Source organism: Lepisosteus oculatus, chromosome 25 (assembly GCF_040954835.1).
Source record: "Lepisosteus oculatus isolate fLepOcu1 chromosome 25, fLepOcu1.hap2, whole genome shotgun sequence".
NCBI classification, from domain to species: Eukaryota; Metazoa; Chordata; class Actinopteri; order Semionotiformes; family Lepisosteidae; genus Lepisosteus; species Lepisosteus oculatus.
In genome coordinates this window covers 10239840-10262544 of record NC_090720.1, presented here as the reverse complement: position 1 = coordinate 10262544, position 22705 = coordinate 10239840, and the positions used below count along the sequence as shown (strand labels likewise).

The following is a 22705-nucleotide window of genomic DNA, read 5'->3' as shown; positions in this document are numbered from 1 at the left end:
ATGGTTTTTTACTCGTCTGCACTTGTGCCTCTCAGCAGCCGCTGCTCTGGAGAGGAAGTTCCGCAGGGACTCGCTGTTCTGTCCTGACGAACTGGACTCTCTCTTCTCCTACTTCGACACCGGCTCTGGGCCTCGCAGTAAGTGCTCTCTGCCCCATCACTGTCTCCGCCTTCTGCTCTGCGTGACGCTCGTCCTCTCTGTGACACTGTTTTCACAAGCACTAGCAGCTGTATCACCCTGCAGCTCACAGCTGGCAGCCCCACTGCAGCTCAGCAGGTGTGAGCCTGGTCAGTACCTGAATGGGAGACCTCCTGGGAAAAACTAAGGTTGCTGCTGGAAGAGGTGTTAGTGGGGCCAGCAGGGGGTGCTCACCCTGCGGTCTGTATGGGTCCTAAAGCCCCAGTGTAGTGACGGGGACACTAGACTGTAAAAAGGTGCCGTCCTTCGGGTGAGACGTAAAACTGAAGTCCCGACTCTCTGTGGTCATTAAAAATCCCAGGGCGTTTCCCGAAAAGAGTAGGGGTGTAACCCAGGCGTCCTGGCCAAACTTCCCATTGGCCTTTACCAATCATGGCCTCCTAATAATCCCCATCTATGAATTGGCTTCATCACTCTGTTCTCCCCCCCACTACTAGATGGTGTGTGGTGAGCGTTCTGGCGCACTATGGCTGCTGTCGCATCATCCAGGTGGATGCTGCACATTGGTGGTGGTGGAGGGGAGTCCCCATTACCTGTAAAGCCCTTTGAGTGGAGCGTCCAGAAAAGAGCTATATAAGTATAAGGAATTACTATTGGTGAAGGGGTTAATCCTCTAAAGCCGCTCAGTTTAGAAGATGCGGCCAAATGAAGTCGGATAATTACAAATTTAAGTTTAAGACCAAGTCTGGTTGTAGAACAGCGTCTCATGTTTGAAGAAGTTCTCCTTAAATTCTGTTAAATAAGCAGATTTTTTATGGTTAGCCCAGGAAAACGTGGTGTATACTTAGGGAAACCGGTGTTGTGTATTGGTCAGTGTCTGTGAATAAACCAGGAGCTACACGGGTCTATCACTGAGGAACAGAAGAGCGTTCCTCACCTCTACAGATTCCTGTGGAAGAACTGTTTTGTTTGGCTTTCTGTGTGCTAAAACAAACTTCCCCCGACGGATATTTTAACATTTGCTTAGCGTTGAAATCTTTCACATCTCAATTTAATGTATCCTACCTCCTGAAGCCATTCCAGATTGTGGGGCCCAAATCATAATAGCACAATGTAGTGTGATTTAATGTTACTTCAAAAATCGAGCTGTACTGTATGTCGGCCTGATGGTTAATTGAAGTCAGTCTTTCCTTGGCCCTGGAGGATGTCGTAATGTGGCTGGTAGCAGAGCAAAGCTAGTCTGAGAAGATTCAATTAGCTCCAACAGCCACCTCTCACAAATCCCTAGTTCCCAACCATTTTGAAGAGCACATTCTACAATACTTTCTGATCTCCAAACATGGTGCAGACCGCCTCTGGTCTGGACCACGTTCCCCAGAATCCCAGCTGACAATTGGTCAATGTGCCATCTTGTCTGGGCTCACTGCCCTCTCACCTCCCCTCCAGCCCAAACTCCATATCATTGCTGACTCTTTTCTGTGGCTGCCTGCAGGATGTTCACTGGGTGTCTACAGTATGTACTGTAGTGATCCTGTGCTTTTGCTCTTGCAAACATTTTGTTAGATCTGTGATGTCTGATATTGGGGGTGGGGGAAACCTTAGCTCAGACAAGTTGACACTAGTGTACGTAAGACCGCAACTGAGCAACAAAGCGAGCATCGTTTTTATTACAGCATCATTGTATCCATTCATTTTCTTCCTTGGAAAATGAACTTAAACTGACTTGGTAAAACCGAAGCTTGTGTCTTCCTATTTGTGTCTGTCCACTCGGCCTGCATGGTTTCTCCCAGTACACGCTGACAGTTGGGCCAAAGAAAGTGTGTAAGCAAAGCTATCTTCCAAGGTGCCAAGAAGATAGTTAAATCATTACAGGAACGTGCACACTTACAGTACATTGTCAGTGTAAAGGTTTCGATTTGTTTAGTCCAGGTGAACCAAGGACATAATTTTTCAGATAGGTTTCATCCAGGCCCCCGTGGCCACACTGATGAGCCCCCAAGTCCTGTTCCGATTGGCTGGATGACCATTAACGTCACCTTGGCTTGGCGCTTGTTGGCCCTGCAGGTCTGAGCAGTGACAGTGGGCTGGGAGGCAGCACAGACGGCAGCACGGACATCCTGGTGTTTGGATCAGTGGTGGATAGCGTCACCGAGGAAGGTAGGTTTGCTTGCGCTGAGAGAGAGAGAGAAATGCTTTGGTTTGTGGGCCGCCCACCTGCGCTGCTTTGTCTCGGAAGTCATTGAAGACACGGGTTGCAGTTTGGTCCAGAGATTTAGTGTTTTAGTCCGGACTGCGGCTTGGAGCACCCAAGAGCCAGAGGCCTGTCACGCAGGCTAGGTTGATGTTGGCCAGTTTTTCCCCGTGCACAACAGCACCCCCTTGTGGATGGCCAGGCTGCCTGTGGAAAACGCAGTGCTGTGGGGCTGCAGCTCAAGTACAGTCGATGGGTCTGAGGGTGCAAGCACACAGGATGATTGTATGTCCACATCTTGGGTCTGGTCCCAGTCCAGGAGTTGTAGCAGTCGGCCATTGGCGATCCCAGATTGGAGGTTATAAAAACAAAATGAAATTTCAATGTACCCCTCATGTGGGGCAGAACCCAAACCCCATTAAAGGTACCGTTCCATTTCGCCGATGGATTCTGGTCCCGCCCGGACCTCCCAAGCTGGGAACAGGTATTTTCTCCCCGGTGCTGCATTCCTGACTCCCCGGCCCGCCCACTGTTCCGTACAGAGTGCGAGGTCTCGGAGGAGTCCAGCGGGGAGGCGGAGATCGAGCAGGAGGCGTCGGACCCCGAGGACCCGCGGGACCTGCACCCTGGGGCGCTGATTTACAAGGCGGCTCGGGCTCGGAACCTGCCTGTCATGGCAGAGGCCCTGGCGCACGGTGCCGACGTCAACTGGGTCAACGAAGAAGACGAGGGGAAGAGCCCACTGATACAGGCTGTCATCGGGGTGAGTGCCCCCTGGCAACTCGTTTTCTCACCGCTTCTGGAGAGCTGGGGCTTATCCTAGCAAGCAGTGGGCACAAGGCAGGCTACACCCTGGAGGGGACGCCCGTCCATTGTAGGGCACACACAGACACGCACGCATCAGAGACGACTTTCCAATGAGCCGGTTAACCTACTGGTATGTCTTAGCACTGTGGGAGGAAACCCACGCAAACATGGGGAGAACATACAAACTCTGCACAGACAGCACCCCGGGTCTAGAAATGTGATATTTCAAAACTTAAATTGAGGAAAAAAAGGAAAGAGAATTTGGGCGGCACTGTGGCGCAGTGGTCAGCATTGACCCCTAGACCTGGAGTGCTGTCTGTGTGGAGTTTGTGTGTTCTCCTCACGTTTTCCTCCAGGTCCTCACGTTTTCCCACAGTCCAAAGACATGCTGGTAGGTTAATTGTCTTCTAGGAAAATTGGTCCATGTGTGTGTATTGGTATCTCTGCCCTGCAAAGGACTATTGTCCAATCCAGGATGTATCTTGCATTGTTGGGATAGGCTCTCCGTGACCCTGAATTAGATTAAACGTTGAGAAGATGGATGGAAAGCGAATTTGCAATTCCAAATGTGTACTAAATAATGACTATATTGCTAACCTGGATATCAATATTTCTCTGCAGCTCAACAGCGTCAGTCCAGTCCAGCTGTTGTTGGCGAATGGAGTTTTTGTCCTTTAACATGAAGAGATTTCTTTTAGGCTTCTAATGCCTTCCTCTGAATCAAATATATTCACCCATCAGGCTAAATGGGCCAAATGCCCTCTCATTTGTAACCTTTATGTTCTTAGATTTATGTAAACATAAGGAAGAAAGAGATAAAGTCCTTTGTCCTTTAAGGGCTGGGATTCAACAATATACTGCACCGTACACATAGTTGGTGAAAAAAGAGAAATTATAAAGCGGGTTTTAAAGTTGTAACATCAGGCACATTTGTTTCATGTGGTAGCTTCCTGTATGATAATGTGATTTTTATCACAGCTTTCTGGGAGTTATAAAGAAGAAGCATTTGGGGCAGATTGTCTTTCGGAGTAAAGACATCGTCTACATTTACAGGATTAAGTAACAAACCTGATAGGAGAGAGCTGTGGTTACAAAAGCGTCTGCGTTAAAATAGAGTAGAAAATCTCTGTCTCGCGTCAGGCGGGCGTATGTGGTTGAAATTAACTCTGCAGGGCTTCCAAGCCGTTCGAGTGAAGCTTTGGCGAGTGGGGATTAATGCTCTTTTATTTTGCTTTTCCTCCAGGGCTCCTTGATAGCCTGCGAGTTTCTGCTTCAAAACAGCGCAGACGTCAACCAAAGAGACCTGCGAGGCAGGGGCCCTCTGCACCACGCCACGTACCTGGGGCACACAGGGTGAGTGATGCCAGGTGCCCAGACTGCTGAGCCTGTCTAATCCTGACCTCACGGGCTCAGTGCAAGCTAGCATCTGTCTCAGCCCAGGACAAGCCAAATGCAGCACATTCTGTAAAAAAGGCTATACCAGAAGTCCGTCTCCTCTCTTCATTTTATCACCTGGGGACAAAGTGCTATAATAATAATGGTTGCTTACACTTATATAGCGCTTTTCTGGTCACCCCACTCAAAGCACAGGTAATGGGGATCCCCTCCACCACTACCAGTGTGCAGCCTCACCTGGATGATGCGACGGCAGCCATAGTGCACCAGTGCACTCACCACACAGTACCTCTCAGTGGGGAGGAGAACAGAGTGATGAAGCCAGTTCAGAGATGGGGATTATTATGAGGCCATGATTGGTAAAGGCCAATGGGAAGTTTGGACAGGGGCATTAGGACCCATATAGACTGCAGGGTGAGCACCCCCTACTGGCCCCGCTAACACCTCTTCCAGCAGCAACCTTCGTTTTTCCCTGGAGGTCCCCCACACCTGCTGAGCTTCAGTGGGGCTGCCAGTTGTGAGTTGCAGGGTGATATGGCTGCTGCTGTAGTTTCACCAAAGCCCTGAGAAAAAAGAGAATTGTTTTGGTCAATAAAACAATTTTCCCAATGGCTTGTGGAAGCTTGGAACAGCCTTCCCAGCCGTGTGTTAAAGCTGATGCTCTGGCTTCTTTCAAGAGACAGCAGGACGAGATCATGGGATCAGTTAGTTGCTGGCAACCCAGTGATCTACTGTAGGCAGCCTGAAGAGCCTTCTCACATTTGGAATCTTGTGTTATAACTGGTAACTTTCAGATGATGCATACAGTAAGTGTGTTTTCATCATACTGACTTGGTGTTTACTTCCGTGCAGGAATAAGTCACTTCTTCTGCATTGTATTCATGAGTTTCTGAAGATTGTAAAGCCAATGTTTGATCTTTAATCAGTTCTGCCTCTCCAACAGTGGCGTGATAGAGCAGTGCTGTGATAGAGCAGATTTAACTCATTTGTTCTCCATCGGTTTGCAGACAGGTGTGCTTGTTCTTGAAAAGGGGAGCCACTCAGAACGACGGTGATGAAGATGGCCAGGACCCACTGAGCATTGCTGTGCAAGCTGCCAACGCAGACATCGTCACCTTGTGAGTAGGCTAGATCGTCTGGCTGTGCTCTGAGATGTCCTCTTCTTAGTCCCTATAATTAATCGTTTTTATACAGTAGTGTCCAATTTCGCACATTCTAGCACTTTAAAGAGCAAGCACAAGAGCTGTTATTGTTGACACCATGCCACATGTTTTAAAATGACGTGGTGCAGAGCTGTTTCTGGTCATTGTCACATGCAAGTCACCAGGGAAACATACCTAGGTACAGTATGTGCAGCCAAGGTTTTGAGAGAGGTCTTAGTCAGTTGTTTGCAGTGTTCAAGACATCCCTGGATTACCTCAAGCTATGGCTCTTTTGGCTGACACTTTTATCCAGAACGACTTACAATTGTACCCATTTCCTGGCCACAGCTGGTGTTTTACTCAAACAATCAGAGTTTAGTGCCTTGCATACAAGGCTACAGCAGCATTTCGACTTGGAATCTGAAACCCACACCTTCTAGCTAGGGCTATAGAGGTTTACCAACTAATCCCTACTTTTTTATGCATCTGCATGTGTATGTCTCCTCTATGGATATTATTTTCCTTAATTTAATATGTGAACAAATGGATCAGAAGTGTTATGATTATCGTAAAGATGCTATTTATCCATTTGTTGCTTACACATGTAGTCTGTCTGTCCGTTGTCACCATTTCCATCTGAATTCTACACATTTGCTGTTTGGCTTTCAGGATAAATGTGTGTAAAGTGTGAACACGACCAAACGTGTGTACACAAGTACTTGTTTTGGCATTAAGAAATCAAAAAAGATAACCTTGGAGAAGTATTTTAGTGCCCGCGTTATGCTCAGTGCCTGAACTAAGTGCCGATTCTCCCTCTCCCTCTCCTGCCTTCCTCTGCAGGCTGCGTCTGGCTCGGATGAACGAAGAGATGCGGGAGTCGGAGGGTCCCTTCGGACAGCCAGGTCAATACCCCAGCAGCAGCCCCACTGAGCAGCAGTATAGGAAGTGCATTCAGGAGTTTATCTGCCTCAACATAGATGAGTGTTAGACAGCCTGAGCCCTGTCCACACTGGAGTGGGGGAGCGGATAGCTGAGAAACTTGCCGGTGCTGTCTGGGATCTAGTGACAAACTTCACTCCTGCTAGACAGCCGACCCCGTTCTAACTTCTAGCAGATGGTGTTCCTGATAGGAGTCTAGGAAGACTTCGCCGACATTGTTTTGTTTCTTTTAAAGGCTTATTCTTTGCAATATTCCTTCTCCAATTCCGTATTAGGACACCACTTTGTTGAAACTGACCTTCATAGTAGCCCCCGAACCTCCCCCCTCCCCCCCCCCCCCCCCCCCGAAACCAGGCTTTGAGACTACAAAGATGGGGACAAGAACACAAAAAAAAACCCAACATAAAGAGTCTTCATCACACCGCTGCTGTCCCTAGGGCTGGCCAGATAACTGTAGGCCTACAATGACATCCATAAGTACCAATGTCCTTTAGCTCTGCTGCTGGTACTGTGGGATTGTACTGAGCTAAGCAGTGGCAGTATATTTCACGTGAATCCTCTTAAACTTGCACTGTGCTACTTTCTTCTCTATGAAGGTTGTAGTGGTGTGAGGAGAGCTGATCAACAACCGCTAATTCTATGTCTAGATATAACAAGGAAATATCTGAATTTAGAAAAACAATTTAGTTCTACCAAGTCATTCTTCCTTCTTCTTCTGTGGTGTAAACACATGGGTCAATGATACATTCTTACACGCTGTGTAAGGAGGATCCACTGTGCGAAAAATTATATTGCCATCACGTCTGCCTACAGCCTTTTAGGATGACATACAGTACCTGTCCTCCAAACTAGTGTTGAAGATCACCCGGTCTTTCTTTATGGCCAAATAACTGCCAAACAGAGGATTTTTTATTGTGGCCATGTGTAAAACGCATTTTAAACTACCTGAGTGTGGAGCCTATAGGACACCTGTTCTGTAAACTCAAAAGGGACCAATATTCCAAATACTTCACTTTCAGCTCATCTGTTTAAGCACCCAGGTTTGTGGCCATGTTTTACACAATCATGGCAAATTCATTTTTGAGGATGGCAAATGCAAGACTTTGTGGTCTCAAAGCCTGATCGATCATTTATCTGAATCACTGCTGCTTTGCAAACGAGCAGTTTAGTGATGTGGCCACAGCTGTACTGTGGCCACAGTAGTTCCCCTTTCCTGTCACTGCTGAGCAGACAAAAGACAGCAAGTGTTCTGCCCCCTTAAATCAGCAAACTGTGGTTTCAAAAGGAATATGTGCACTGTAATATGCTGCTGACTTCAGACGTCTTATTTTAGATGGGAATCTCACTTCAGTTACGCTGCTGTGCAAAAGTCTTACACATTTTTGACTGTTGTATCTGTTGTCTTTGTTTTTTTTTATTTTTTAGCGAAAAATACGATCCTATGGTGATCTTCTACTGGAATGGTAGTCATTTATTTCAGCTAGTAGTTAATACACATAGATCTGTATTATCTGCATGTACAAAACCGAGCCTTTCAGCTTTTATGAATGTACAGTATATAGAGGGGAACAAAAATGTTAATGAAAAGGAAAACCTGACAGCGAGTCAGTTAGATCTGATTGGTAAATGTGACCTCGCAGCTACTTCGGCTCATACTTGTCCTGTATAGATGACAGAGTGGACATGATCAGGTTTTTGAAGATTGCTAAATGACCAGCTTAGTTTCTTCTCATCCAGTGTTTCGCTGTAGTAAAAACAGTGCATTTTGCTGTAATCGTTGAAACGCAAGTGGAATAAGTTGTTGACACAGTACATATAATGGTACTCCTAATCATGTCTCAGATCTCTAAGACTTTTGCAGAGCAGCTTTTTGGGGAAAAATGTGTGTGCGATAAATCCACTTGAAATGACTCTTTAACATCTTATTGCTTAAATTACATATATACATGCAACGTTTTAAATCCTGCATATGTTCAAAACTGTGTTGTAGTGGCATGAGGTGATTTATTTTGTGTTTAACAAAAATGATATACATCATGAACATTGTTTGGAAGACTAAAAGGAAATAGAATCAGCCAACAAGGTGAGCTAGGCCACTGAGCGAGATGTAGAAGATTTAAAGACGTCCTGAAGCATCTGAGGGTCATTCTTTTAAAAGTGTGTATATATTCTGATATTAAGTCTTGGACAAGACTATTTATTTAAAACAAAGTATTAGTACATTATTTAGATTTTATGTATAAATCAACTTTGTGCACTTTTCCAACCTACAGTATTTTTTGTTTTGATATTTTAATGTTTTATTTTTACTGCGTGGGGTATTTTAATGAATAGTAGTGTTTTTTTTGCGTGTTTCTTATTTATGTTGATATGCCCAGAGGACTAGTGCAATGTCTTATTTTAATACAGGAAAACTGTATTTCTTGAACTTTTCTTTAAACACCATAGATGGTATTTTTTTAAACTGGAGGTAATATTTGTCCTTTTTTAATGGGGACCCACTCGCAATGTCTCTTTTACAGACATTTTTGGGTTACGAGTACAAACTGGTTCTTCAAATTCTACAGTTCATAGAAAATATTGTAGGGCGAAAGTATTTAACAACACGAAGCTACTGGGTTTTATAAAAAAAACATTACTACAAAACTATAGATTTTTGAAAACAAGACTTGATACTTACCGTTTACAAATTTTTTGGTCCACTTTTAAAAAAATTAAAGTGCTTTCCAGTAATATGAGATGTTATCATGTTGACCATTATCAAAGCATTTATTGCATAGGTTAACTTTGTCCCTATATTATAGAAGCACTAATGCCAGCTTATTTTTTTCTTTTTTTAAATTGATCATGTGATACCAAATGTTGAGTTTGAAAACTGTGCATAGCATTAAGCATAGGCTAAGTGACATCGTCTTTGGTCCAAAAGAACCCACAGTGCTGTTGAGTTGGTTCTGCCAGTTGGAGAGTTAAGGTACTTCCTTAGACATCTTCTGCTGGGGTTCTACTGTAATTCAAAAGAAGAAAAGTCCAAATTTCACCCCCAGCAGAATAAGATGCTAACATAATGTGGGCCCAGAAAAATGATTTCCAGATGGACAAAAGAATCTATCCTGTGTTCCCCATCAGGAACAGTCCTGCCCAGATTAGCAGTACAGAGTAAAGTAACTGTGGAGCAATTTAAACTCTTCCACATCTTTCATCTGTGATTTTTTCCTAAATACAAGAGTCCTACAGGACTTATGTAGGATTTTTGTTTTTCTTTGGGGTTGGACAATCCGTTCCTGACATTCCAGGGTGGCCCTGGGGTTTCACCTTCAATCTGAATTGTTTTATTTCACTAATAAATCACCGGTTTTTAGGTCTTAGAAAAGTGGCAGCACATCCTTAGGAGGTGAGGAGATGCCCAGTTATATGTGAGATTTCTTGGATTAACCAGATGACACAAATATGGTGTCTGCAACCCCCCTCCCCTGCTCAGGCCTCACATGTATCCTACTAATGGATAGACATTAAAATATGATACAATATCCAAGTGCTCCAGCTGTACTGCAGCATGTGAAGTACTGTACAGCCCTTGGTGAAGTAACAACATGTTTCAATGTTTTGACTTATTTAAAAAGTTAGGACAAAGGCCTACAAATACGATGAGGGTGACTCAGTTGTGTGGGGGGAGGGAAGAATTGATCAATTAAAGTATGAAACGTAAAACCTGAAGTAAATTATTGTAATAAAAACACCTTTCTTGGGAAGGTCGAAGCTTGAATCTTACGTTTCACTTTGTGTGTTTGTTTAAAGACACTATTTTACCATGAAAACCATCTTTGGACAGCATGTATTTAATGTAAATACAGGGCAAGAACCATTCATTATCAGCTTAAATTACAACACATTGTTCTTTTGCAGACACTTGTGAGGATACAAGATCATGTCCTTTTACTGCTGTCCCACCCCCCCCGACAGCAACCAATAAATGCACTTTTCACTTGACTCCCAACAATTCATATGAATGTCATGAAAGAGAAAGAGGTGAAAGTTGTCGTTTTTGCTTTTTTTTTTAAGACGTACTTTTTAGCAAGTGAGATGACAGTGTATCTTTCCCGCAGTACAGATGGAAGGACCGTAAAATATATCGAGGTAAACTTAAAAAAAAAAAAACTAAAATAAAAAAGTGACCAAAACTGTAAGGTGTACCACACAAGCAGAAGTGTTTAGTGTTGTATCTTTGGGTGTGTGTTTTAATGTGGGTGTAGAAGACACTTCTTTAAACAACTGTGCTGTAAATAAGCTTAAAGCATTTAACTCTTTGCCTGCTTTTGACATACATCTGTGAGCTTTTCCTGTTTGTTTTTTATTCCTTTTCGCTATACGATCTGTACAGTATCTTGGAGTATTGTTGGAGAACTCTGTGGTCTGTCTTGGAATATCCTTGTATAATTTACACAGCTGCTCTGTCTTGGGTTTGGTTTCTTTCTTTTCCCGTTGTCTTTGAAACACTGAACAATAATAAAAGAAAAAATGTGGATGAACTTAACACCCTTTCGCTTGTTCTTTTTTCCTCCCTGATAATCTGTGTCCGTAACACCTTTGTGGGTTAACATTTCTGCTGTCAGTGAGCCTAACATCATTAATCTCTCAATGGTGGTGGTGTAATGTGGAGGTGGTGGTGGGCAAGAACAGCACTCAAGCACTTCTGAAGGACCTGGCTTTTTGGGATGAGACTGTGCAGTGAGGGCTCTTCACCACGGATGGACCACAGTTCTCTTGTTTACAGCAGCTGCTGCTATCAGTGTGAATTGGTCAGGGTCTGTATCTTTATTGTTGCCATTTTTTCCTAGCAAAAGTCTATTTATAATCCAGGTAAAATAATGACAGGTTGGTGTGGTTTACATAAAATGAGGGAGGTTGCAAAAGATATAAAGCCATCCAGATCATCACAGTGTAGGATGTTGGATGCCAGATCCCGAATGTTTTCTAGTTTTGGTAAATGTCGTTTCCCCGTTTTGAATTCTACTAGTATATAATTTCCACATACGTTATATCGTTTATTAGAATGATTCTATCTTCAAGGTTAGGCAGATTCACACCAGTTAAAGGAAAAGGAGAAATGTAATTGGATATCAACAATTATCCCATATATTGTCATTCAGTAATTTCCCAGAATCCTCCCTGAAACTTTTCATTTTTCCACCAGTTTATACAGCAGGGTTTTCAGATGCACCACACAGAAGTTATTTTTAAAACCATGGAGATGTGGCAGCAGTGAGTGGCACAGTCATACTCACAACAGAAATGAGGGGCATAGCGTGACGCTGGCCCGCATACCTCACCATCTTAATCTTTGCAGCCCACCCCGTCTGTAGAGTAACATGTCAAATGCACAAGAGAGCCTCATCTGGGCACAGTTCTCAACATACGTGAGCTGTTTCAAGACCGCTGCATTTCTGTTGATTTAAACTTCACCTGGTCAGGTGAAAGCATGCAAATAATAACAGTCGCATAAAGCAAACTAGGAAACGGCATTAATTAATCATTAATTAATTAAGTGCTAGGACATTACACGGTGCTAAGGAGTATCAGTGCCTCTCAACAAAAAGGATTTGTTAATATAAGGGCCTATTCAGTAGACAGGCCTTAGCCATGCACCTCTGTGGTGAAGTACTGTACTGTACTCAGGAAATGTTCATTTGTTTTGTAACAGCAGCAGATTTCTCAACTGTTTTCCCCAATCATGTCTTCCCTGCAACAATCATTCTCCTCTGTGAAAGAAGTGCATTGGCATGACGTGTGTGTGTGTGTATGTGTACAGTACTTTCCAGACTTTTCAAGGCCTGATCCTGGGTTCTTTCCTTTGAAAGAGCCGAAATACTGTACTTGTGTTTCTAGAATATGGTTAAAATAGTAGTGTTTAGATCTGTTTGGATACATGGAGCTGTCCAGATGGACTTCTGTGATGAAGTTTGCATAGCTCAAAAATTTGAACACCAGCTGCATGTCTTTGCCATGGTTTTCAGAGAGTAGTGCCTTACCATGTTGGTTTTCCGGTATTGAACAGACAACCATCTCAACCATCTTACAGCTGAAGATTGTTTTGAATTGTCAAAGCTCAAGTGTAATGGAAAATGTAGGAATAAACTGCATTTGTCAAATTCTACCTGTATAGCTGTGCAACTTTTGTCACTTCATACTCCACAGTTTTCATTCTGCTGATTAGTTTCAGCAGGACATTAAGCACTTATCTATTTTTAACAGATGTGAAGCCACTCTGGAACTAAAGCAGATGACAGCATGATAATTTTGTTAAAGTAATGAGACCGCCTGTGCTTCTGATACCTTTCCACATGTTCTGGATGAAACTGTTGACAGCTGATGTAGCTTTGAAAATACAGTAGCACTGGAATACAATACACGGATGATAAGATGTTTATTGATTGTAATCTTGCTTAAAGCAGAAAACACTGTTTTGATCACCATCCAAAATGAAGCATCTAGGGTGTAACAATGTCTAATAGAATTGTTTTTGCATTTTGCTACAACACTGAAGTTAACACCTGTTCACTTTCCAAAAATTCCGTGGGATTTTAATCTCCACACTGCAGACAGGCCTTCGGGTTATTGCTGGATGAATGATTACCTTCTTAGAGTTGATAAAAGCATCTTGATAGAGAGAATAGATGAGGTAAAATCACTGGAGTCGTTTATCCATTTGGCGTTGAATTGAAACCTCCAAAGGTTTCATATCATTCCAACAGCAGACAAAGAAATAATAAGACAGTGAATTGGAAACCGATCGTCGATTGAAGAAGCAAGGTTACACTTCTAAAGCATAATGCTGACATTTCAATCCGTAAAACATGTTTTAAGTGTAACCTTTGGAAATTAGGAAAAGGAGAAATTGGGAATAAATGGAAGGAATGGTGCTGACTGGTGGAGAAGAGCTTAGGATTTAAAGACCAGCAAAGAGCTAGAGGCACAGCAGGAAAAAGATATGAGGATTCCCTAAAGGCTTAAAAGAATATAGAAAAGTGATGCAAAGCGTCAGAGTTTTTTTCAGTCCACCAGCAGAAAGAATACTGTAAAAGCTAAAGTTTACAATATAATATCAGATTGAAACATGAAACTGCTGCTAACGTCACATTTTTACGAGAGCTGGTGGCACAGTGGCGCAGTAGTTAGAACTGCCACTTTGGGCTCAGACCTAGGAGGAAAAATAATATCAAGTGCTAAAGATTTGTTTTATGCTAAAATCCTCCAGTACTGCTGGTGTATCTTAAATCACTTTTCTAACCACTTCATCCAATTCAGCGTCACAAGGGAGGATACCCAGGGTCTCTCAGACACCCACTCACCCCAGGGTCAGTTTTTCCAGAAGCCAATTAACATACCAGCGTGTCTTTGGACTGTGGGAGAATACCAGAGCATCTGTAGGAAACCCAGGAGAACACAGGGAGAACATACAAACTCCACGCAGACAGGTCACCTGGAATTGTACCCAGGGCACCTGAGCTGTGAGACAGTAATGCTACCCACTTTGCCAAGATGCTGCAGTTGGGGCACATGTTTGGCAAATTCAAATTCACGTTCACAAATGGATCTATACAATCAGGAAGGAACCTGCACTATACATAATACTATAAGTGAGTAATTCTAAGCTGCAGGAGTGATGTAGAGATCTGGGTGTACACATAGAGTCCTCTATTTCCTATTAATGGCAATGTGGAAGAGCAATAAAAAAGTAAACTAAATGCTACACGTAATTTAAATAAATGGAAATGACGCTCACAATTTTCAATGTGTTTGCAATACCTCATTGACGGTATTGTGCTCGGGTTTGATCACTGTAACACAAAAGGAGTTTAAGCTTAGAAAAAGTTCAAAGAGCCACTAGAACGATTCCTGGTCTGAGAGGTCTTAAAGAACAAAGAACAGTGATCAGGGAAGTCTGACAGGTTATACTGTAATTGGGGTCAAGACACGGGTCTAGTTGACAAAAACGAACAAAACAAGATCACAGGGGCACAACAGAAGAACTGAAAAGGAAATTCATGTGGGACAGATAATGGAGCCTGATGAAACTGCTTGTCTGCTCAACGAGCTGTTAGTCTGGCAGCCAAAGTCTGTGCTTAAAATTTCATCTGGAACAAGCAAAATAGGTGTATCGGCCTCCTCTTGTTTGCAGACTTGTTTCCTATGGTATCAGTATTGATCATATGTATTCCGAAACAAGTATGCACCGTACTGAAACGTTTCCAGTTTTGATTCAGAAAGGACAGTCCTAGCTGAGGTTTCATTACCACCATCTCCAGCAGCAGCCTGGTTTTCTTTTGATGTTTCTTATTTAAATTCAGACCCGGCCCAGCCAGCCCGGATTCTGACATTTGACGAGATCTGGTCCCGACATTGTGAAGATGGTGGCTGTACGGGGAAATGGTTTAAAGACAAAAAAGGCGCAACAAAAGGGCTAACGGGGTATTTACTGTATTTATCATTGTGCGCCCCCACACAGTTCGTGGAAGTGAGTGAATTTGGAAAAAAAGAGAACAAGTGGGAGGTGAAACTGGTTTCTGTAAAGAAACTGTATCATTTAAATTGTTAACAGTGAGGAGGTGAGAAAAAAATAATGTTTCTCTCCCTTTCCAGCCTTCTACACAGCATCCTATGTGTGGGCTAACAAAGTTTCTTCATTTACTTTAAGTTGAATGTATTACATTTTCAGGCTGTGTTCTTAAGTGTGGAAATTGTGCTCTGTTGTGTGAAAAGAAACTAAGTGTTGTATGACAAACAAAACAGCAAAAAGCAATTAAGCTTCTCAGATTTTCTCTCAAGGTTTTGTCAATATTCAATGTTTTTTGTTACCTTCAGAGAGTGATGCTGCTGGTAGCTATTGCTGAATGTGGATGAAGGCTTGAGAACTTTGTAATCATTTCAGACCATATCACACAGCTCTTCAGTGCTCTTCCCACTGAGGAAATTTCTACAGCCAAATGAATTATTTGGGGGTATTGAAGTTAAAAAAAGACATTCACAGTGGCAAATCTGGAATTGAACTAACTCTTATTGCCTCCCTAGATACGGGGGTTGCCATGGCCACCAGGAGGATAAGGCAGAAGGAATTGTGGGATAGAGTGAGTGAAGCTTCATGGTGCATTTTGGAGGGGTTCTGTTGGTTTGATGTTTTCATCTGAGGAGGTGTTTTTCTTTTCTCACACAAATTTCCCTGATGGTCAGTCCTCCCTCTACAGTAGGAAAGTACACATAGACAAAAAATAAATATTGTATTGTGACTTGATTACAGCATTTCCATTTCCCATTGATCATATGAATGAAATGTGACGAGCACTTTCATTATGCTGAAGTTAACTTCCAAAGTCTGCCTGTGGAGTTAAGAGATCCAGACTAGATCTCATTCCACTCCGTCACCTTCCTCAGTTTGTGAGTTTGCCTGTCTACAGGACTCTCTGTTTGCACGGAGTTTGTGACATGAGGCTGCTGTAGACCACATGGATGAATCATCAGGGAGCGTCTCTTCTGGTTTGTGATTTGCTATTCCAAGGGCTCTGTCTGGTGCTCCCCCCCTCTGTAACCTGAATGACGCTTTTAAAATGTTATCGGGTGCAGGGATACACAACTCACTTGGTTTATTGTCGTGGTGTACATGAGTTAGCAGTTAGCAATGAAAAAATCAGCCATATTTCTTTTCGGCAGATATCTTTATTCAAGGTAACTTAAAAGACATTATTTTTGTTGGAAATTAATTCACATACCACTCTTTTCTGGATGGATTAACCTTTTTTAAATAGACCATATATTATTATTATTATTGATGTTCTCATGTTCACCATTGCAGAGTAGATCCGTGCATTTCCTGACCACCTTGTCCACTTCAGAGTTGCTGGAGCCTATACTGGCAAACAAGGGGTGCAAGGCAGGATACACCCTGGATGGGATGCCAGTCCATTGCAGGGGCACACTATTGTCACTTTTCCCAAAAGCCAGTTAACGCACCAGTATGTCTTTGGACAGTGAGAAGAAACCCCCACAAACACGGGGAGAACATACAAACTCCACACAGACAACACCTCAGGTCCAGAATTGCACCTGGGGTCCCAGCACTGTGAGGCATTAGTAGATTAACATTTGCCTGTTAATAATTTTGCTAACAAACCCCCCGTAATTTTCAAATGATGCATCAAACTTGAATATGCAAAACAAATTTTAACAACATTTTGTACAAATGTCTGCCATTTCAATAAGTGCTTTAGAAGACTCCTAGTCCATTCAGAGGACTTAGAGGACTGTAGGGAGGGAGAAGGAGCAGGACTGTTAGCTTCTGATTGGACAAGCACGAATATTAGTTTCCTTGGAAGAGGAGTTATAGTTCTTATTGATGATTGGCAAATTTCAAGACCATTATCTTCCACTGTTAGAGCAATGCAGGTCACATTGTACACTGATACTCAGACTAGCAACAGCCTGGGCAAAAAGCTCGACTTGAGTAAATTATTTTCAATTTTACACTCAATTTTGAATAACCAGTTGTTGTTTTTTTCACTTCAGCAACTGCACAGTAAGAATAAAGGCTGGAGATCACAGACCTCTCACATGCCTGGCTGTTACACCTGTTCGTCGTTTGATACATTATGAGTTCCTCAGTGCTTTGCAGGGGAGTGAACACTGAGAATCACTGATGAAGCTGTGGTGGATCAAAGAAGATGAGCCAATCATAGCAGCAATCAGTTAACTGTGTGCCAGCACAGTCAGATACAGGACGTAACTTGCACTCATAAAGTGAGCATTTTAGCAACCAAACCAGCTGGAACTAGTGCTGCATCTTGTGCTGTACTTCAGATATTTCAAAATTCATTATATTAACCTTGTTGTTCTTCTGTTTTTGTGGAGTGTTTTCTGTATTTTACAACATGTACTATTGACTGTGTGTTATACAGTAAATACCACTGTACTAACTATACAATAGGTCACTTTGGATGAAGCCATCTGGTAAATGCAGTAGTTATATTGCCATAGACTGGTACTTGTTAAGTCCAGATGCATTGGTATCTCCAATATATTAATACAGAACAATTCCTTAGAAAGGGTTGGAAAAGCAGAATATGACATGTCCTGATTTATTCCAATACAGAGTGAATAAGGATCTTTTTTTCACCTCAAGGCAGTGTATAGGACAGTCTGCTCATAGACTCCTTACAATTAAATTCAGATCTGGGAACGTATTCACTGACTTTCAGTACCAGACTTTCCAGGGAGTCGTGTTTTGTAATGGCCAACGGTGTTCAGATAAAACCCTCCGTTTTTCCCTTCATCTACAAATGATGCATCTTGTCTCATCTCACATAAGGAGCAGCACTGCATTGCGAAAAGGCTACACAGCAATGCCCCCAGGCTGTCTGAACTTCCTTGATCACCTAAACAGATATACCTGTATCTGTCTGATTCTCAAAAGAATAAAACTGAAGCACGCCATGCAGTGCCCTTTATCAAACGCTACAGAAATCGGACCTTAGTCAATATAAATCAATGTTTCACAAACTCAGTGTTTGAGACGCATTGTCTTCTTGCTTTGGGTTCATCTGAGCTCTTAATTGCTTCATTAAACCCTTAATCAAACTAATAATCTATTAAATTAAACTTTTTTTTTTCGTTTCCAGTCTTTAGCAAGTTAGAGATCGTAACTTTTTTGCTTACTGTATTCAGGTGACTGAAAATACCCAGCATCCCCTCACTGGCTTGCCGAACAACGCTGAGCCGTTCTAACCTGATTCCACTCCTCTTTCGCCATGCCGGGGTCTCTAACGTGCCTTGTTCTTTGTGTTCCAGGTGATGCCACATACCTTGACATCTTTAGGGAGTTTTCTCACATGGCGTCACACAACCCCGAGAAGTTGAATCGCAGAAGTGTGCTCTTTCAGCACTCCTTCAGGTAGCTCTGACTGAGGCGCCTCAGTCCTGCCAGTGAGCCTCTGAGTGTCAAGAGTCCAGCTGTCACCTTGCTAATGTGGAAATTTGTTTTCTGTTTACATCTTGCAGTTTGTGATTGATTATTATTATTGATTTCTTTGTTGTTGTTGTTGATAACACAGGGGTTGCTAATGATGATTTCCAAATCTTAGTAAACTACTAAGAACCAACAAATAATGATAACAGGCTTAAAGAAATTGGAAGATTGGAGCTTATCCTTTAATGCTTAAATAGATACCCGGCGATTCTTAATTGATAGTTACTTTGTTTCAATTTTATGTTCATTTTTACATATGATACAAATGCCACTGCCAGGATTGTTCAACAGTTTTTGTTTCAGGCCGAAATCTGATTAGGTTCAAAAGAAAACCCTAGTAACAATTCCTTACAAAGGTTTTTAGGTAAAACGTTGAGGTACATACCTGTATGTAGAGAGATTAACAAAAATATCCATTCTTATTGTAGCCTTATCGTTTTGGAGGGAGGATTTGAAAAATAATCCTATTTAGTATTTATCGGATAAGGCCAATATTCAGACTCTTTGAGATTAAAGATGGAAAACATTTCTGGTCTTTGTAAGTACACTTGTAAAATTCAAGCAAGGGGCACATAAAGCTGTTGTTCTTCAGGTCTGTATTGTTATTTGACCACTGACAGATGATGTTCCTGCGATTCATCAGCTCATCTGACTTCTTCCAGTGCATCAGAACAGGGGTTCTGAGTCTTGGTGCTGAAGGAGTCTACAGCTGCTGGTTTCACTCCAGCTGTGCTTACTTACCTAATTCACAGCCTTCACCAAACTAACAAATGGCTTGATTGGAATTCTTGCAATGTTTTTTTTCTTGAAAGTTGGGGATTTTGCTTATGAAATGCATTCGTTATAAGGCGAACCCCACCATGTCCAATAGCTGAAAACAGTCAAATATGAACCCTACCATCAAGTCAATGAAGGGCTTTAAAGAGCTGGAACAAAGACTAGCAGGTGTGTAACCCTTTTTAGACCAGGATGGGGAACTACTAGATTACCATTCGAGTGGTTTGGAATTGCAGGATATTCCTACTAAATAATTGTGTTTGATTAAATGCGATCAAGGTCAAGTTGACATTCAGCGTTACAAAAATTAATGCATTAAAGTGATTTGTGTAGCAGTTTTAATCCAATGCAAAATGACCTGATTAATGGAGCTTTAGTGGTTCAGCTGTTCAGTGTACAGTACACTCTAGACATTGCTGGTTGGAGTCATCTGCCAGCCATAACCAGAGGTCCCCAAGTGAAGACATGCAACTGGCCGGATTTAACACTGGCTGCTCAGGACACCCTCAGATGGCCACAGTGCTGTAACCCTGCAGACCTGCCAGACACGTGTGAGCCTGTAGCGTTGATAGTAAGCGCCGTATCTCCCCTCCAGTCAACACTGCCTAGTGTGGGACTTACTGCATTTCAAACAGCAGACGGTTAAGGACCATACAGAGATCATAGTGGTAAATTCCAGGCTGAGGTGATATAAAATTAAAGCAATTTGCAATTCTAAATCAAAAGAATAATGGAAATATGCAACCTCTCATGTTACTCATGTTCCAGTTGAATATCTTGCTGGAAATGCTGCAGTTATTATGGACAACACATTTATTTCGTAATTAGCATTTTTTATGTTTTTCTTCATTGTGGATTTCTTTTACAGTATGGATATGTATTAGTGCAGGTTATGTGAGGATTTGCAGGACTTTTCCTCCAATCTTGCTCCTAAACGTCTTTTTATTGCTATATTTTTGATTCTCGTGAGATTTTGTCCTCGTGTTTTCCGTTATTTTTCTCATTTTGTTCAATCTGAAATATTTAAGCTTTTCTCAACGGTTTTACTGTTAATGACTTTGAAAGAGTATTTGATTTGAGGTCAAGTACCAGGCTCTTGCAGAAATTAAATGTTTCATTGAATTAGAGCAATTTCAGTCTTGCTTTTTACAATCTTGGTCCAGAACTTTGTCCATCCAAATCTACTCTTATGAATAGATAACAGCTGTCCTACAACTGATGCATTACATGGAAAAGCTGGAGTACAGTACAGCAAACTCACTTAAACGCTCAACAGACAAAACGGTTTTCAGCACATATTTATTTAGCAGCTATGTTTACATTAACTCTGACGAAACAGTGACATGAGATCCACACGTTAAAGTTCCCCCTGTCTGGTGCCAATAGGGGATTGAGTTGCAGGCAAGTCATGTTGATCTGTGACTTATGCAGGCTATCTGAAAAACATTCCTGGGGAGAAAGGTTATATTTGTTTTATTCATTGGATAAAAAGATGAATTATGTAACGTAGTGTTCAGGTAGCACACAAACCAGAAAGCAAACTACCCGCATCAGTTGAAGACTTGACTTTGAAACACGCTTTCAGAGGAAATACACAGGCCCTTAGATTAGTATGCTAATGAAACAAAAAAAGAATCAACAAGAAGACCATTGCTTTTAATGAATTTGCTTAATGAATTAAAGAGACAGAAATATTTTCAGGCTCGACTTAAACTGCTGTCTGTCAAAACTGAGGCTCTACACTTGGGAGAGCGTAGTAATTAACATTTAATTTCTAACCACTAGTTCATTAAAAAGCACTTACCATCTTTTTTGTGGAAGATAAGAAGCAATGTTTCAGGCATCAGGACTGCACAGTACAGGAAGCACAGAGCACCTAGTGTAATCCAATGCATTACAACTCAGACAGGGGTTAGCTGGATCTGAACCCAGGAGTTGTGAGGCAAAAGACATAGCCACCACACCAATGTGTATCAGCCCAACAGAATATCATTCAGAGTGTATAGCCTTGACTTTAATTTTTTGTAGTGTATCTTACACACATAACATTGTCAGCTTTTTCTCTGTAATCCAACCCAGAATCGAAAACGAACCGCATTCCAGGAGCTTCAGCTTTGTTTATGTGATTTATTGATAGCAGTATATTGAGTTAAGAGCCTTGGGTGACTCCAATCAAAACAATTTCAGGATGTCATTTAATGCAGTCTTTGTGTTTGTACAGTAAGTGGTCTTCCTTCGACCCTATGGAAAGCAACAAGTTTTGGGTTTACTTGAGTGAGTGGGTCACAGTTTAGATTCAGTCCTCGACACGATGACGTCATCTGCCTTATTTCACATTCATTGAAATGGATCGGTGGGTCCAGCTCTTGGACAATTGGAATTTTGGACACCTACTTTCTCATCTAAACCATTTTTTAAATGTTGGACTTGAAGTAGATAAAGACAGGTCTCCCAGGGTGCGCAGGCATGTGTGTTATTTGCATGTTTTGTTGAATGTTAATCTTCTAATCATGTAAGAGAGAAAAAATATGATGGACTATGCTGGAGTAGTCTCACGCATTTATATGTTATCATTTTATATTATGAAATTAAATAAGAATCAGTTATTTAGACACAAAATGCTAATATATCACAAATTTAATGGTATTTTGTAATACAAATGTGAAGACCTTTGATTTTGTAAACTGATGTTGAAATAAAACAACTTTTATCATGGCTCATGAGTTATACAGTACATGCTGTGTTATTTTCCTACAGACCACTTTTCCCTTATTGATACTTTCAAGATATCAAGGTTACTATTCCTGGGCCACTGGTACCGGAAACTGTGACTGTTACAGCTGAAACCGTGATTCAGAGTGCTACAATGTTTATTACTGTTTAAAAGTACTAGTGTGAAAGAAACACAGGGAACTCTTTACACATGAATGTGATGAGTTTGCAGATTTGTTGCTCATTAGCGGTAAAAGATTTAGGCTCAAGCTGTACTGAATAGAATTTATGGTTTAAGTTTAAAATGCACTGAATAAAAGCCAAAGGCCGTGCTGCACCAACTACTATCATAACTAGAGCTCACAGAACAGGCATGGAAAGGCTCATCTAATGAAAAGCACAATTTCTGTTTCCCTCTTGCTCCCCGGACTCTATATTTAGATGCCTCCTCAAGGCTATTTTTTACAGCACAGAGAGGAATCTGAAATGCCCAAGATCAATGTTCGTCTTTCAGAGCAAAAGAAAACCAGCTCTCGGTGAAATATTCTTCTCTCTCCCTTTTATATTTTTTTACTAGTACTTTTGTTTCACTGC

General features: G+C 41.9%; 1 protein-coding gene across 7 annotated transcripts in view; it reads left to right on the top strand.

The window, feature by feature from the left end:
* Window positions 1-22109, top strand: part of acap3a (ArfGAP with coiled-coil, ankyrin repeat and PH domains 3a) — a 174374-nt gene extending 152265 nt beyond the window's left edge. Inside the window, exons 19-26 of one of the 7 annotated variants that reach the window (XM_069184049.1) lie at window positions 39-138; window positions 2195-2295; window positions 2872-3092; window positions 4380-4489; window positions 5539-5649; window positions 6514-6575; window positions 15679-15734; window positions 18445-22109. In XM_069184049.1, coding sequence (XP_069040150.1) covers window positions 39-138; window positions 2195-2295; window positions 2872-3092; window positions 4380-4489; window positions 5539-5649; window positions 6514-6575; window positions 15679-15734; window positions 18445-18513 — 830 coding nt within the window. In that variant the 3' untranslated portion in view covers window positions 18514-22109. Of the gene's footprint in view, window positions 1-35; window positions 139-2194; window positions 2296-2871; window positions 3093-4379; window positions 4490-5538; window positions 5650-6513; window positions 11144-15678; window positions 15735-18444 lie in introns of those variants that run through there. The other 6 variants (XM_069184050.1, XM_069184047.1, XM_069184052.1 and 3 more) reach the window with 6 other exon arrangements.
* The last annotated feature ends 596 nt before the right edge of the window (window positions 22110-22705 follow it).